At 43.2% G+C, this 13,065-nt stretch overlaps 1 protein-coding gene across 16 annotated transcripts in view; it reads right to left on the bottom strand.

Annotated features, from left to right (window-relative positions):
• Window positions 1–1,555: 1,555 nt before the first annotated feature.
• Window positions 1,556–13,065, bottom strand: part of EBF1 (EBF transcription factor 1) — a 385,100-nt gene continuing 373,590 nt past the window's right edge. For 7 of the 16 annotated variants that reach the window (XM_069484298.1, XM_069484285.1, XM_069484286.1 and 4 more), the window contains one exon: window positions 1,556–4,759. In XM_069484298.1, the coding sequence (XP_069340399.1) occupies window positions 4,728–4,759 (32 nt within the window). In that variant the 3' untranslated portion in view covers window positions 1,556–4,727. Of the gene's footprint in view, window positions 4,760–12,747; window positions 12,817–13,065 lie in introns of those variants that run through there. The other 9 variants (XM_069484282.1, XM_069484294.1, XM_069484283.1 and 6 more) reach the window with 3 other exon arrangements.

Raw genomic sequence — 13,065 nt, 5'->3', positions numbered from 1 at the left:
TCGGAGTTCTTATACCTGCCATCATTCCCTCTTCCCAAGGGGCAGGCCCCACCTGGTTACCTCCTGCTTATTTTCTGCATCTCAGCTCAAATGTGACTTTCTCCGGATGCCCTTCCCAGCATTTCAGGTTAAATGAGACCCCACGGTAATGTACTTTCAGAGCATTCTAGACCTTTTCTCCACTACCATTATTGTTATATCTACTTGGGTGGTTGCTTAGTGTCTGTTGGCCCCACTCAAGTGTAAGCCCCAAGAGGGTGGGAACAATGTCTCTGTACTCCTCTTGTATCCAACATGCTTTGCCTAGTGACAGATGCACAGTAAACATGCAAGGTTTGCATGAATGAATGAACACTTCCAAGAGGCAGGCCTTAAGGCACGTAGACGCCGGGATGTCAGAGGTGTGGATGTCAGTTTTGTTCTGTGGAGCATTGTGGCAGGCCTGTCTTGGCCCGTCTACCATTCTAGACCAGTGTAATTTGAATGTAGGTTTGTCTTGTCTGATATCGTGAGCATCCGTAGGACAGGGGTCAATTTTCATCTTCTGCATCTACTACGGGGAACTGCATCTAATACAGAATTCCAAAAAACATGTATGTTGAATGGCCAAACTAATCAGCATGGGTTTCCTTTTTAAGAAAATAATGGCAACTTATTAATGGAGACTTACTAACTTATACATTATACTCTTCTGTTACCTCCAATTGGGTTTTATTCCAGAGCAAAAGTGTATCAGCAGTGCCCAACATGAATGATTGTGTTGCTAGTTGTCTGCCAGCCTATTAGCTCTGGCCACCAAATTTCTGTTGTCCTATGGCTTATTTACTGAGTTTGCAAGGCATTTTACAAGTATCATTAACCTTATTATGTCCAATAATTGAAACAGGAGGAAAAACTGAACGTGCAATTGGAAAGACTTACGATTATGATGGAACTTAAAGTGAAGCAATTTTACATGAGTATGTACCTACTGGGTGATTGTGGAATGTTTTATTCCAGATAAATGTACTTTTTTTCCAACAGGGAAAGTGTCTTATCCACATGGGATTAAAAATATAGATCATAGCAGGCTCTGAGTTCACACATGCCTCCTCATCAATGAGCCAGGGCACATAATTAATTGACCAGAAGGCTCGCTGGGATTAATTAGCAGTTGTGTGTGAAGGGCTGGGTTCAGACTTGTAGCAGGAAAGATGAGGTTCTAGAATGGCCAGTTCTTGGATTCACAATTCACTGACTGCAGGGGGATGTCTCACTGCTTGACCATTGAAATTGTTGGGGTCTCTTGGCTCCTCTGTGGGCCGGCGTGGGCACGTGCACGCTCAGCTGCTGCCGGCAGAGGGCAGCAGTACGCTGCGCGTGTTTAATTTGCATCCCAGATTAGCAAATCCCCAAGGACCTCCAAAGAAAGAAAGTGGGTGTCCCAGGACTACCCTGATTCCTTTTCTCTGGGTGTCAACACCGGTCTGAGTAATTGCAAACCCAGATCTTTTACATTAGGTTGGACTTCGGCTCATCTGAAATAGAGAAATGAATACACAACTAGGAGCTGCCATCACAGACAGGAAGTAACTTTAATTAAATATTGTGAAAGTTGAAAAGTTTTTACAGCTTGAATTTTTGCAAAAAAAAAAAAAATTATAACAATCTCTACAGTAGTTAGGTTCTCTAACAATTGAACTGTACAGTGTGTGTCTATTCAAAAAAGTTTTAATACGAAGGTGAAAGGTTAGTAGATTTAGAGATGACTTCATTAAGCTGCATCCTAGTACAATGGGAGGCCAGGGCATGTTATGCAATCCAGTCATCCAGAAGCTGTATTTTTCCCCCAAAACTGAAATCGTAATTTAATTCTCTACTTCATTTCCTTCTTAAAGCCATATTCTGTATTTAGGGGAACATCTTTTCCTTGTAAAACTTTTGTATTGAAGAAAGAGGGTCAGAGGGCCAGAATGTCATTTCATCTAATCAATATATAAATAGAAGCAACAAAACACAAATCATACATGTTTTAAAGGCTCTTTGGACTTTCAAGAAAAGTTCTAACCACTGCACATGGCTGACAGATGGGTAGCTCTGTTGTCAAGGTCTAAGCCAGACACCTTACCGGCTAACCGTCCGTTCCTTCACAAACAGTTAAGGGGCTCACCAGACAAAATATGGCTTTAAATTGTATACATCTTCAGGCCAGCGCTTACCACACGAATTCAGACAACCTTTCTGAGTACCGAGAAGCAATGCGTCCACCTTGCTTACATTTTCCAGTTTTTTTATTATTATTAGTCATCATTATTATTTCTCACCATGAAAAATCAGCTTTCCTCCCCTCCCTTCCCTCCCGAAACTCCCATCCCCCACCCACCCCAACCCATAAAAATCGCACTCTGACAGTCTAGTGAAAACCATTGCAAAATCCATATGAGGGCATGCACAGTTGCAGCATTGTTGTAAATGATTTCTTGCTCTACTAGAAAAAGTTACATTGTCTTAAGGTAACAAAACAGTTCTTTTGTGCTTTTCGATTTCTTTTTTTTTTTTTTTCTTTTTTCTTTTTCTTTTTTCTTAGAATGTTAGTGATGACTGACAGTTCTGGTGCACAGTTACAATGTACAAGTGAAATGAATATGATTTGCATTGTTAAGGCATCCAATCTGCTGGTTTATATTTATGTGAAAGACAGAGGAAATATACAAGCAGACTTAAGAAAGAAAGTATGTTCATTGATTTCTATGAAGTTTCTCCCCCGAATTTAATGCACAAAATGCGTCACTCCAAAGGGAGAGATTCCATGCATATTAATAGAGTAAAACAGCATTAGGTTTCATTTTATAAGCTTCCAAAGCAAAGGATACATTTTTTTTTTAGTCTACAGAACTAAATACTACAAGAATAATATGCTACTATTTTTTTTTGCCATATATTGGAAAAAACTTCTTAACTTACAAATAATACAAAAATAGACAATGGCTTTTGGGTGGAAATAAAAAAAATTGAAGCATGGTTTAAAACAATACTAAAAATAACTATAAATGAAATGTTTAAAAATCACATTGAAACAGCTAATACAAGTGTGACCAAACAAATACGCACTTTTCACATAGCAAAGGTACACAATAAAATAAACTGGGGGCGGGAGGAAGAGGAAGAAGGGAAAAAGCAATGTACAAATTCCAAAGATAAATACATTATTTATATGGATATTTTACAAAATCCCCTTTAAAACAAAAAGCCTTTTAATTAACTTTGCAAGTATGTGCAAGCTAAAGGTAGTGAGCTTTTTTTTTCTTTGCAAAATATGCAGTAAAATCTTTTTTGTGTTATTGAAAAACCGTCTTAAGACATTAAAATGTATAAATAGAACAACAACTTTGGCAAAAAAATCACAAAAAAAAAATCTACAGTATTTATAACTACATACAAAAACACAACAGCAAAGAAAAAATATCAGGCAAATGCATCCTCAGAGCTTTGCTGCATCTTTGCTATTAATTCTTCCTTTTAAGAACACTTCCCAGATAATGAGAGCAAAAATTTTCATAGAACAGAAAACTATGTTTTGGAGGTTTCAACCTTCTTTTCCTTTCCCCCAGTTTCGTTTTCACTCTTAATTCCAAAGCACTTAACCTGTTGTTTTAATCTATTACGTTACAGATGGTTAAGGGTCGACAGATAGAGGCGCTATCTTGAATGGGAAAATCGGAAACACCTGCCATGTTGCTTTTGTCAGCTTTTGGAGGATTTAGAAGTCAGCATTTGGGATGAGCACACTTTAAACTTGTCAATGGGGGAGTGTAAGTGAGATTTTGGCTTGCTAACTGAAGGGCCGAGTGTGGAATTCTGTGCCTAGACCCTGTTCCATGAAGTCTCAAAGGAGATTCTCACACAGTATGTGTGCCACCAAGCTCTTGAGAGGCCATTGGCTTCAGAAGAAGTTGACTTAAGTAAAATGAGAGAATGAGATCAGATTTAAATATGCGGTTTTAACAATCTGTCTAGAGGCACTGGATTGTTGAGTAGAGGGAAAAACGTGATCACTTACATCGCTTTTTAACTTTCCAGGCTGCATTTATTTACACAGTTACTTAAGACAACAATACAAAAGAGATAAATAAGCTTGCACTGCTAAGGGATGGCGTGTTAAGTTAGATATTGAAAATGCACTGTCTGAGCTAACTACCATTTGATATGCTTTAAGGCGCAAAAGCCGACCCTTAGTTTTCCTAAAAAATCTAACTGGCATTCCTATTCTGTCCCATACAAGCTTTTTTTTTTTTTCTTTTTTTTTTTTTTTAACTTTTTTGTAAATATCACCACTTCATTCTCCTTTTACACAGCTTTAAAAACATCATAAATTAAAACATGGAGTCTTATTTATAGTGTCCCTTGTATATAGCTTTACGGTTTATAAAAGACAAATGATTGCAGAGTTAAGCTTAAAAAAAAAAAAAGAAAGAAAAAGAAAAACTGAATTTGCTTTTACCAATACAGAATAAATATATCCCCCAAATACTTGGGAGGTACAACTTTAACCAACACCCTGCACTTGCAGACCCCTTCCAATTTCAGTATTTGCAAGGTCGGTGATTTTGTTTGTTTAAAAATCTGCAGTTATTGTGATTCCTCTTAAAAAGGCCTGAGTTAAAAGTTCCACTCTGGGACTTATATCAGATTACTCTCTGTAGCAGAATCCAACCTCTTCATTAATAAAACTCTTCAAGGCAATTCTTTCACATGGGAGGAACAATCATGCCAGATATCGCTATGGAAAGAGAAGACAGAAGTCAATGGTTTTACATCCAAACTTCTCACTGAGAAAAAAAATAAAGACGGGGGGAAAAAAAAAAACACCCACACACAGTTATGTTGTTTGAATGTTAGCCACAAATGTGCTCTCATCTCCTCTGGAATGAGTTTTAGTTATAAAATATACAAGTACTTTATTAAAAATTATAATAAATCAGCATGTGCATGTATCCTTAACAGAACAGAATATCCTAAACATCCCTCCAAATCTGATTTCAATTTTAAAACATAACTAGAAAGTTGCATAGCTCGAATGCCGCTGGGAAAGTTGCAGCCCCAAACCTTGCAAAATAGTGAGAATTTTCAATTTGTCCCTTTTTTCCCCCTCCCCTTCACACCCAAAATATAAAGAACCAATCCATTGCAACTGCAAGCAATTTCTACAAAAAAAACAAGGCTTTTCCTATGCTCTGTATAAGCAAGAAAACAGCAACAGAGCAGCAGTCTAAGCACCTTCCCTGCAGTTTTCGGGCTGGGAGAAGGAGATGCCAGCTACAGCAGGCCTCGCTCACAGGGGCCATGCACACGGGAAAAGCATGGAGAAGAAGGGAGAAGACAGGTTTGCATGAAACTGCAGAATGTCTTCCATACCACTGCTTCACTCAAGGGTTCTGGAATGGTCTGACCATATTTCCTAGAAAATTGTAGCCTCGGAAAGCTGGGGTGAGATCCTGGGAAAAGGGAAGGCTGTTTGAGGTAACCAAAAATTTTTCAGAGTGTTCAGAGTTATTATAGGAGGCCAAATAGAGTGGTATTTAGAGAACATAGAATCAGGCCCAGTCCTGGCCTCTGGCTTTTCCGCTCCGGAGTCTGTACCCCCCCCCCGGCCCCCCCTCCACCCCCCCCAGGTAGTTACTTGGCTCTTTGAGCCTCAGCTGCTTCAACTAGACAATACAGTCAATCCCAGCACTTAGGGTTATCGGAGATTGAACTACAATAACACATGTGAAGTGCTTAGCCTGGGTTTGGCTCCTAGGAAGGGCCTGATGGACGTTAGCTGCTGTGATGTCGAAGCCATCACTTCTACTACTAAACTAGCTGTGTGACCTTGTGTTGCTTAACTTCTCTGGGCTGTATTTCCTCTTCTATCAAATAGGCACCGTCCACGTGGCTCTCCCCACATGCTGGGTGGGTGGGAGGAATAAAGGGATACTCATAAGAAAATTAAAACAGGGTGACAACTTCGAAATATGCCGAGGTGACAAAGACGCTTATATTAGCAGCAAGGGGCAGCCACGTTGGCTCCCAAGATAGCTTAGTGTCCTGTCAGGCAGAGAGAGAAAGTTGTTGCTTTCTTTTAATTGACAATTCCAAATTTAAATGAATGTCCTTGTCAGTGATGACTACGTCTAGGAAGTGGGCCCTCTTCATCTACCAATGATCACGTCGGGAAGGATGTCCCCTTTTGTTTTTAAGCGGACCCCACTACCACAAATCCTGCAGTAAACTCAGGGAGGCGAGGCAGGGCTCTGAGCCCTGAGGCGCCCCCATTCTTCCTGCTTGCCACCCCTCTGTGCGCCACCCCCGCCAACCCCTCACCCCTGACATTTTAGATTCAATTAAAAGAAAAACCAAAAAGCATTTTGCCAAACACTTTTTCCGTTAATTTTTAAACCCATCTGTATTCACAAGGAAATTCAATCCACATGTTTCTGATTCATTTACACGTAAATCATCCAAATGTTGTTTTGCAAGAGCCCTTTTTGCAGCCCAAAAGCTCCTGGAGTCCTTTTTGTAAGCCCTCATAAGCCTTTTTTTCTTAGAAACAGGAAGTTGCCTTTTGCCAAATGCAGGCCAACTTAAACCCCCAAAGATTTGGGATCAGTTGGAAATGCAGTCCCCGTAAGATTCAAGTGAGCCCTAGATTTGACTGAAACCGGGAGCTCGGTATTTCAATGCGAGCCTTAACTTGAGAATTCAAGATGCTGTCGCTCTGAGGTAAGGAGGTGCAGGGGGTCTTTGCTGTGTGACAGCCCAGCATGGCTCCGCCTCCCTCAGGAGCTTTTCATCCAGGCTGGAGGTGGGTCCAGGCACCCTTATTAAAGACAGCAGGAGGGCGAAGCCTGTGGCAAAAGAAGCACGTCTACTTCTGCCTCCTACCAAAACCTATTCTGTGTGCCTGGCCTTAAAGGACAGTTCCCTACAGTACAAATAGCTCCAGCAGCGGCAATATGAATCAAGGTAAAGTAGAAAGCTGACAAACTTCTAGCTAATTTGGTTGGTGGGTCCAGTCCACATTTATTAGCTGGGCCCTGAAAACATTTCAAATGGATGGCCAGGAAAAAAAAATAAAATCTAAGCAGTGTTTTCATTCCTGAATAATGTGTTAGATTAATTAGATTAAACCTCCACTTCAGGCCACATTAAAAGTTCGAAAGCAAAGCTAGCTGAAGTGCTAGTCCGTAGCTAACAGCACTTCTTAGTCTGAACTACAAGGGCTGCAAACTCCAGCACCTCAAGACTCCAGGCTGGGAATACAAGTGAGAGAATTCCTTGGGTGGGGACGGAGGTGACACTGCCAGGACATGCCTTTGTCAGAGTGGGCAGGAGGGCGGTTCCCACCAAACTGTGCTGTGCAGGAATGCCTACTTGCAGCCCCCCGAGCTTCTGACTTATGTCAAGAGAGGTTGGAGATGTGAATTTTTTAAAGGATGAAAAAGCGCAGTTTAAACATGTTGGCAAAAAAAAAAAAAAAAAGAAAGAAAGAAAGAAATTAAAAACAAACATATCTGAGGGGCTCTAGGGGGTGGGTTTGGCCTGTTCCCACTTTTTTTTTCCTTCATGGGGCCAAACAGACGTCTCTGAGAACCTCTCTCTGGAAGAAGCCCATATGTGTCTACACCCAGAATTCTGTGTGTAATATCAGGGGGTTTCAGAGCCCTAAATCTCATTCAGGACTTCCTCAACTCCAAAGGCAGAATGCTTACTGATGAGTGAATTGTGGGTAAAGATGTCTGTGGCCTCTGAGCTTAGACACCTCAAAAGAGGCCTTTATTTTTTAAATAAAGAAATCTCACTGCATAAGTGCATGAAGTTCCCAGGTTTTAGGAGCTGTTTTTCTTCTATCCGTGCTGCAATCTGAAGATTAATTATGTGGGTGAGAAGGATGGGTGTCTGAAGCTTGGAATGTTCCAGAAATGCTGCTGGCATGCTGGCTTGCCCAAGTGGGGCCCATGAAGATTCCCATGAGGACACCACACTCCCCGCACCATGTGCCAAGACATCACAAGGCCACGGCGGCTCTGCCCTTTGCCCCAGCAGCTAGGGGATCACGTTCTCTGATGGAAGCTCAGAAAGCTATTGGTTTGAAAGGCAATGCATTTTTCATTCCGGTTGCCACATTTTGATAAGAACAAAGACAAAATGGAAAGTCTTGCAGAGCTGGGAGAAGTTGGAGTGGGAGGGTGGAATGTGGTCTTCCCCAAACCACCATATGTGTAAGCGTTATGAGCTAATCAGGAACAGGGTGTGGGGGGGGGGTAGATCTTGCACAGACTGAATATGTGCATGGAGAAAAAGACAATTCCACAGGATTTGGTACCAAACTGCATGATACTTAAAGTTTGAGAGAAGCCAACCAGCCAGCCTAAGCTTCAGCAACGTAGGAAAGAAAAAAATCAGTATATGGGTACTATATTTGTGAAATCACTCTGGCCTTTCTGTTTTTAATTTTTCACTGCACAGACAACATGGTCATGGTTTAGAATCACTACATTAGTGGGGATTCTAATGGCATGTGACAGCCTTGTTGGGGCTGCCTCTTTCTGGATTAATGATGTCCTCTGAGGCCTGAATTGCAGAGAACCCAAGCTCTAGGGACACGAGCTTCAGGAGAAGAGAGAGGACGTCTCCATGATCAAAGGCTAAGCACAGTGGGTGACTCAAGTCTTTGGCCTATGACAACAGGCACACTTGGGGAGTCTGGAATCAGGATTTATCAATGACTTCATCTAGAGAAGAATGGAAGGAGGAGTCTCTGCATTTTTCTCTTTAAATCCAAAGTACAGCTGAATTTTCCAAAGTTTTTCATTGGTCTTAATCCACGGAAAAGGATTCTGTACGCAAGTAAGTTTAGCAAACTAAATGGAACAGTCAGTTTTGGTTAACTTCAGGATGTCTCAGAGCCTCTATTTCATGGATCTCCAAGACAGTGATTCGGTAAGCACCAATTTCTAAATGGGTTCGACCACCACATTCTTATTTTTTTAACAGGACATCTTGTGAGAACCCCAGAAGTTCTGAGACAAGAGTTGCTTAGTCCTAAAAAAAATTCCTCAGACCTATGGTAGATTTTCAAAGGTTTTATCTACCTGGGAGAGAAAGCCAGCTGTGATCATGGTAGAGTCTCTGAATTATAAAGTATATGTAAAGAAACAGAACTCCTGACTTCCAGGTAAGGACCTCCATTTTCGACCTTACCCCTGCTTCTTGGCACCTGCGCTCCGGGTGGATGAGCCACTCACTGGTCCTTGCACATCACCGGGGACTCGTCTGCCTCTGCTCCTTTGCTGAGGTTGCCCTCAGTCCTTCTGCTTAACACACCCCTCTGCCGCATCTCCCCGGGCCTAATTCTACTCACCCCTCATCTGAGGTCTGGTTCACAGGCAACCACATCCATGAGGCTGTTCTGAATTCTCCTTAATCTTTCATTTCCCTCCTCTCTCCTGCCCCAGCGAGGGTCCCAATCTCTCCCAGGCAGATCTGCCTTATTTACCTGGGTGTCGTGTCTCTCCTAATACAGAGAAAGTTTCCAAGGTCAGGATTTTGTAGCCCACATGGGCCTAACCCAGTGGCTTGAATACGGTAAGGCAATATAGCATAGGGGTGTAACATAGGTCAGTCTGCCCAGGTTTGAAGCCGCTGCTTCCCTATTTGTTAGCTGTGTAACTCTGGATGGGCTAACTTAGCTTTAAGTCTCTGTTTTCACATCTGTGAAATGGGGATGATGAATAGCCTACATCAAAGGGTGGCTGAGAGCCAGGCTGAGAATAAGCCCTCCCACGTCGGTGGCTGTGTTCACCATCATCGACACCCTGTGAGATTGCCATGCTTATTTTGGAGGGAATAAACAGGCATGCAGTGAATAGAGGAGGCTAAGTGGGGGCTGCTGGGGAAGAGGGCTCTAAGGAGTAGACTCTAGAAAAAACAGAATGATGTACAATTAACAGAGAGGTAGATGGAGGTAAATAGGCCTTTAAAACACTTAGCCCAAATGTGTCACCTCTAATCTTGTTTCCATGGTCGATTTGCTTAACCAGCTCTTTCTTAGTCACTTGCCCTGTCTTAATGATCACGGTTCTGAACTAGGCGGTTCTAAATGAAGTAGGTGCTACTGTAACATTGAAAAGGAGAAGGAGGAATAAAACACTTCGGAAATCTTTACCCAATTCTATACCCTGCCTACGTCCCTTTTTATAATAGACATGGAGTTTGGAAGGTTAGAGATGAAGTATTTCTAGAAGCCCACTGCCAGAATGTCACAAGGGAAAACTATTATGGCCCAAGCAAGCGTTAAAAAGATGGTATTGACAAAATGGCATTGGCCTGAAAAACTGGTATTGGCCCCCGAAGGCTGGGTCCTCCTTGCCCTGCCTGAGATGGTATGCAGACCCCCGAGCGCGGGCCCCAGCTGTGAGTGCCCCGGCTGCAGGTGGCGTGGACAGAAAGAAGAGCAGCTAAAGTAAGATGGTCTCAGTTCATTTGACTTTAATGTCTCTGCTCGTACTCCCGCCACTAACATTCCCTCAAAAGTAGGGAGATGTGGTGCATGACAGTATTGGAACAACAAAAACCACTTTTTTTTTTTTTTTTTTAATCATGCTCAATAGTCAGAGCATGGAGTAGGGGAAAGTCCAGAAGAATCTCCATGACACATGTTCCATCAGAAGGGGAGGACGGCATCATTCCTAACAGCACATCCAGCCCGAAGTGCGGCCTGGGTCAGACCTCAAACCCCCTTCGCTGTGCTGCTCTGCGTTAGAAAAGGTGACGTGAGGCAGAGACCGGGCTGCTACTCATAGAGGAGAAACAGCCTCTGTGCTTTCGGGATCTGTCATTGGTTAGAATCGGCTTAGGAAAGCGGCAGAGGAAAAATGCACAAACTTTGTATGTGTCCCTGTCTTGAAGCCGTTTCACCATTACTTAAACACACGCACACCTTTATGTCACCAGATCTTCCAAAAAACCCAGGAGGTCCTAAAACCTGAGCTCAGTTCCTATTTCCAGTCCCTTCCTGCTCTCTCCTAGGTCCACACAGCGTGAGAGGACATCAGGCCACGCTGGGGGCTGCCCACGTACGTCACTGCCGGCCAGTGATACAGCCCCTGACCTCCCGACAGCAGGGGCCTTCTCCTCTCGAGTGCAACCCCTCAACTGTTGATTACAAACCCCATCCTATCTTGTTTCTGATGTCAAATCTATGTTTAACAAAGGCTGAGATTGGCAGCTCAAGAATGGTACATTTCTGCTTTCCATATGCATGATCATCATTTAAACCTATTATAAGTTATGTTCGCTCAAGCATTACACCCCTGGTTTGCCAGCCGGAGGTGTACCGAGGGTGACAAAGCATTATTTTTAGCTGAAAAGGAGTCAGACCTGCAGGAATGGGTGGCTCCCCTTTGCGGGGGTGGGCATTTTCTATCCGGAATAATCCTGCCTGCAGTGTAGTTCCAGGTGGGTTGTTCTCCCCTTTCCTCTAAGAGGATGGATTCGCCAGTGTGTGTTGGAGTAAGTAGCATGGGCATGCTCTGCTGGGCAACGACTTTAGCTGTGCTGGGCAGACCTGCCAGCAGGTTTCTCAGCCCTTCTAGAGGCAGAAAGACAAAGTGATTAGGTGCCCAGGCTCTGAAGTCACATGGTTTGCATTCAATTTTGGCTCTATCGTTTACTCACTGTGTGACCTCAAGCAAATTGAGCCTCAATTTCCCCATCTGTACAATGGGACTAGTACCGACACCATAGGGTCTTCAGGAGAATCAATATATGCTTACAACAGTGTAAAGAAGTATGTGTAGATAAGTATAAATATGCATGGACTTATACATAAGAAACAGGCTGAGAAATCCCAGACGTGTGTACTGCTCTCCTGACCCCTCCCAGACCTCCATGTGACCTGCACCAGGGAGGACATAGACCCCACTGGGGTTCACATTCATCTCTAACAATTACTGGCTCTGTGGGCAGGTATCTACCATCTTTAAGTTTCCATTTTATCATCTGTACAATGTAGATCACAATAGCCCTTATACTTCAGGAAGCTGTGAGCATTAAATTAGATAAGGTCTGTTTTGTGCTTAGCACAGAACACACCATTCAGTCAGTGCTCAATAAATGGTGGCTGATTGTTTTATTGATCTTACTTTTCTCCCAGCTGCCTTAGGAATCCTGGGTAAGTCCTTTGTACCGCCTTTGAGTAATAAAGTACTTGGAAGACAGAAAAAGATGAATGAGTGAGCCTGAGTTGGAAGCCAGCTTCTGCCACGTACCAGCTGTGGAAAGCAAGCAATTTCATAACCTCTCTAGCCTGTAGTCTTCTCATCTGCAAAGTAGGGGCATTGACTACCTATCACACAATCCTTCTGGGGGCAATAAATGAGGTAGTGCAGGCTAACACTACCATGTAGTGCTGAGAAATGGTGGGCCCATTTTTAAAGGGTGGGTAATTTTATTCTCAGTGAATTAAAACATCATCTCAACTCTTTGGTGACTCTGTTGTTTTCCATATTCCATAGTGGGAAAGTGATTGAACAAGTTTAAGATGAACCTGAATACCCTAGTGGTATTTTGGGGTTTCTGGATCCCAGCAGTATGTCTTTGACCTTTGGTCTCCGATGCTGTAACTTCAGGGCTCTGATGGGGACATGGCTCACCCCCTCCCTGTTATCAGCCCCACACGCGTTCACTCTGACACAGGCAACAGGAAGGGAAGGTTGAGTGACCTACTTCAGGAGAAGGCCAGTCCCGGGAGAGACCCTGCAGTGGAGAACTTGCTAGAATCCACAAAAGACTGATCTGATAATGAGGACAACAGGGAATGAGAGAGGAGAAAAGAGAAATGGCGGCGTTAGTAAGTGGAAGCAGTTTTCCCAAGCAAATCCCGGGCCTGAGCAGAATTGCTGCAGTTGGAAAGAGGACCTCGCAGGCAACTCCAGCAGAGGGATGAGTAGAGCCAAGGGCCAGGGGCCAGGGCTGAGGAAAGGAAACACAAAAAAACAGAAGAGAGGAGGGCAGAGAGAAGCAGGAATGCTCACGGCTGATCCC

The sequence above is a fragment of the Eulemur rufifrons genome, chromosome 10, assembly GCF_041146395.1.
Source record: "Eulemur rufifrons isolate Redbay chromosome 10, OSU_ERuf_1, whole genome shotgun sequence".
Classification (NCBI taxonomy): domain Eukaryota; kingdom Metazoa; phylum Chordata; class Mammalia; order Primates; family Lemuridae; genus Eulemur; species Eulemur rufifrons.
This window is presented reverse-complemented; position numbering and strand designations above follow the sequence as displayed.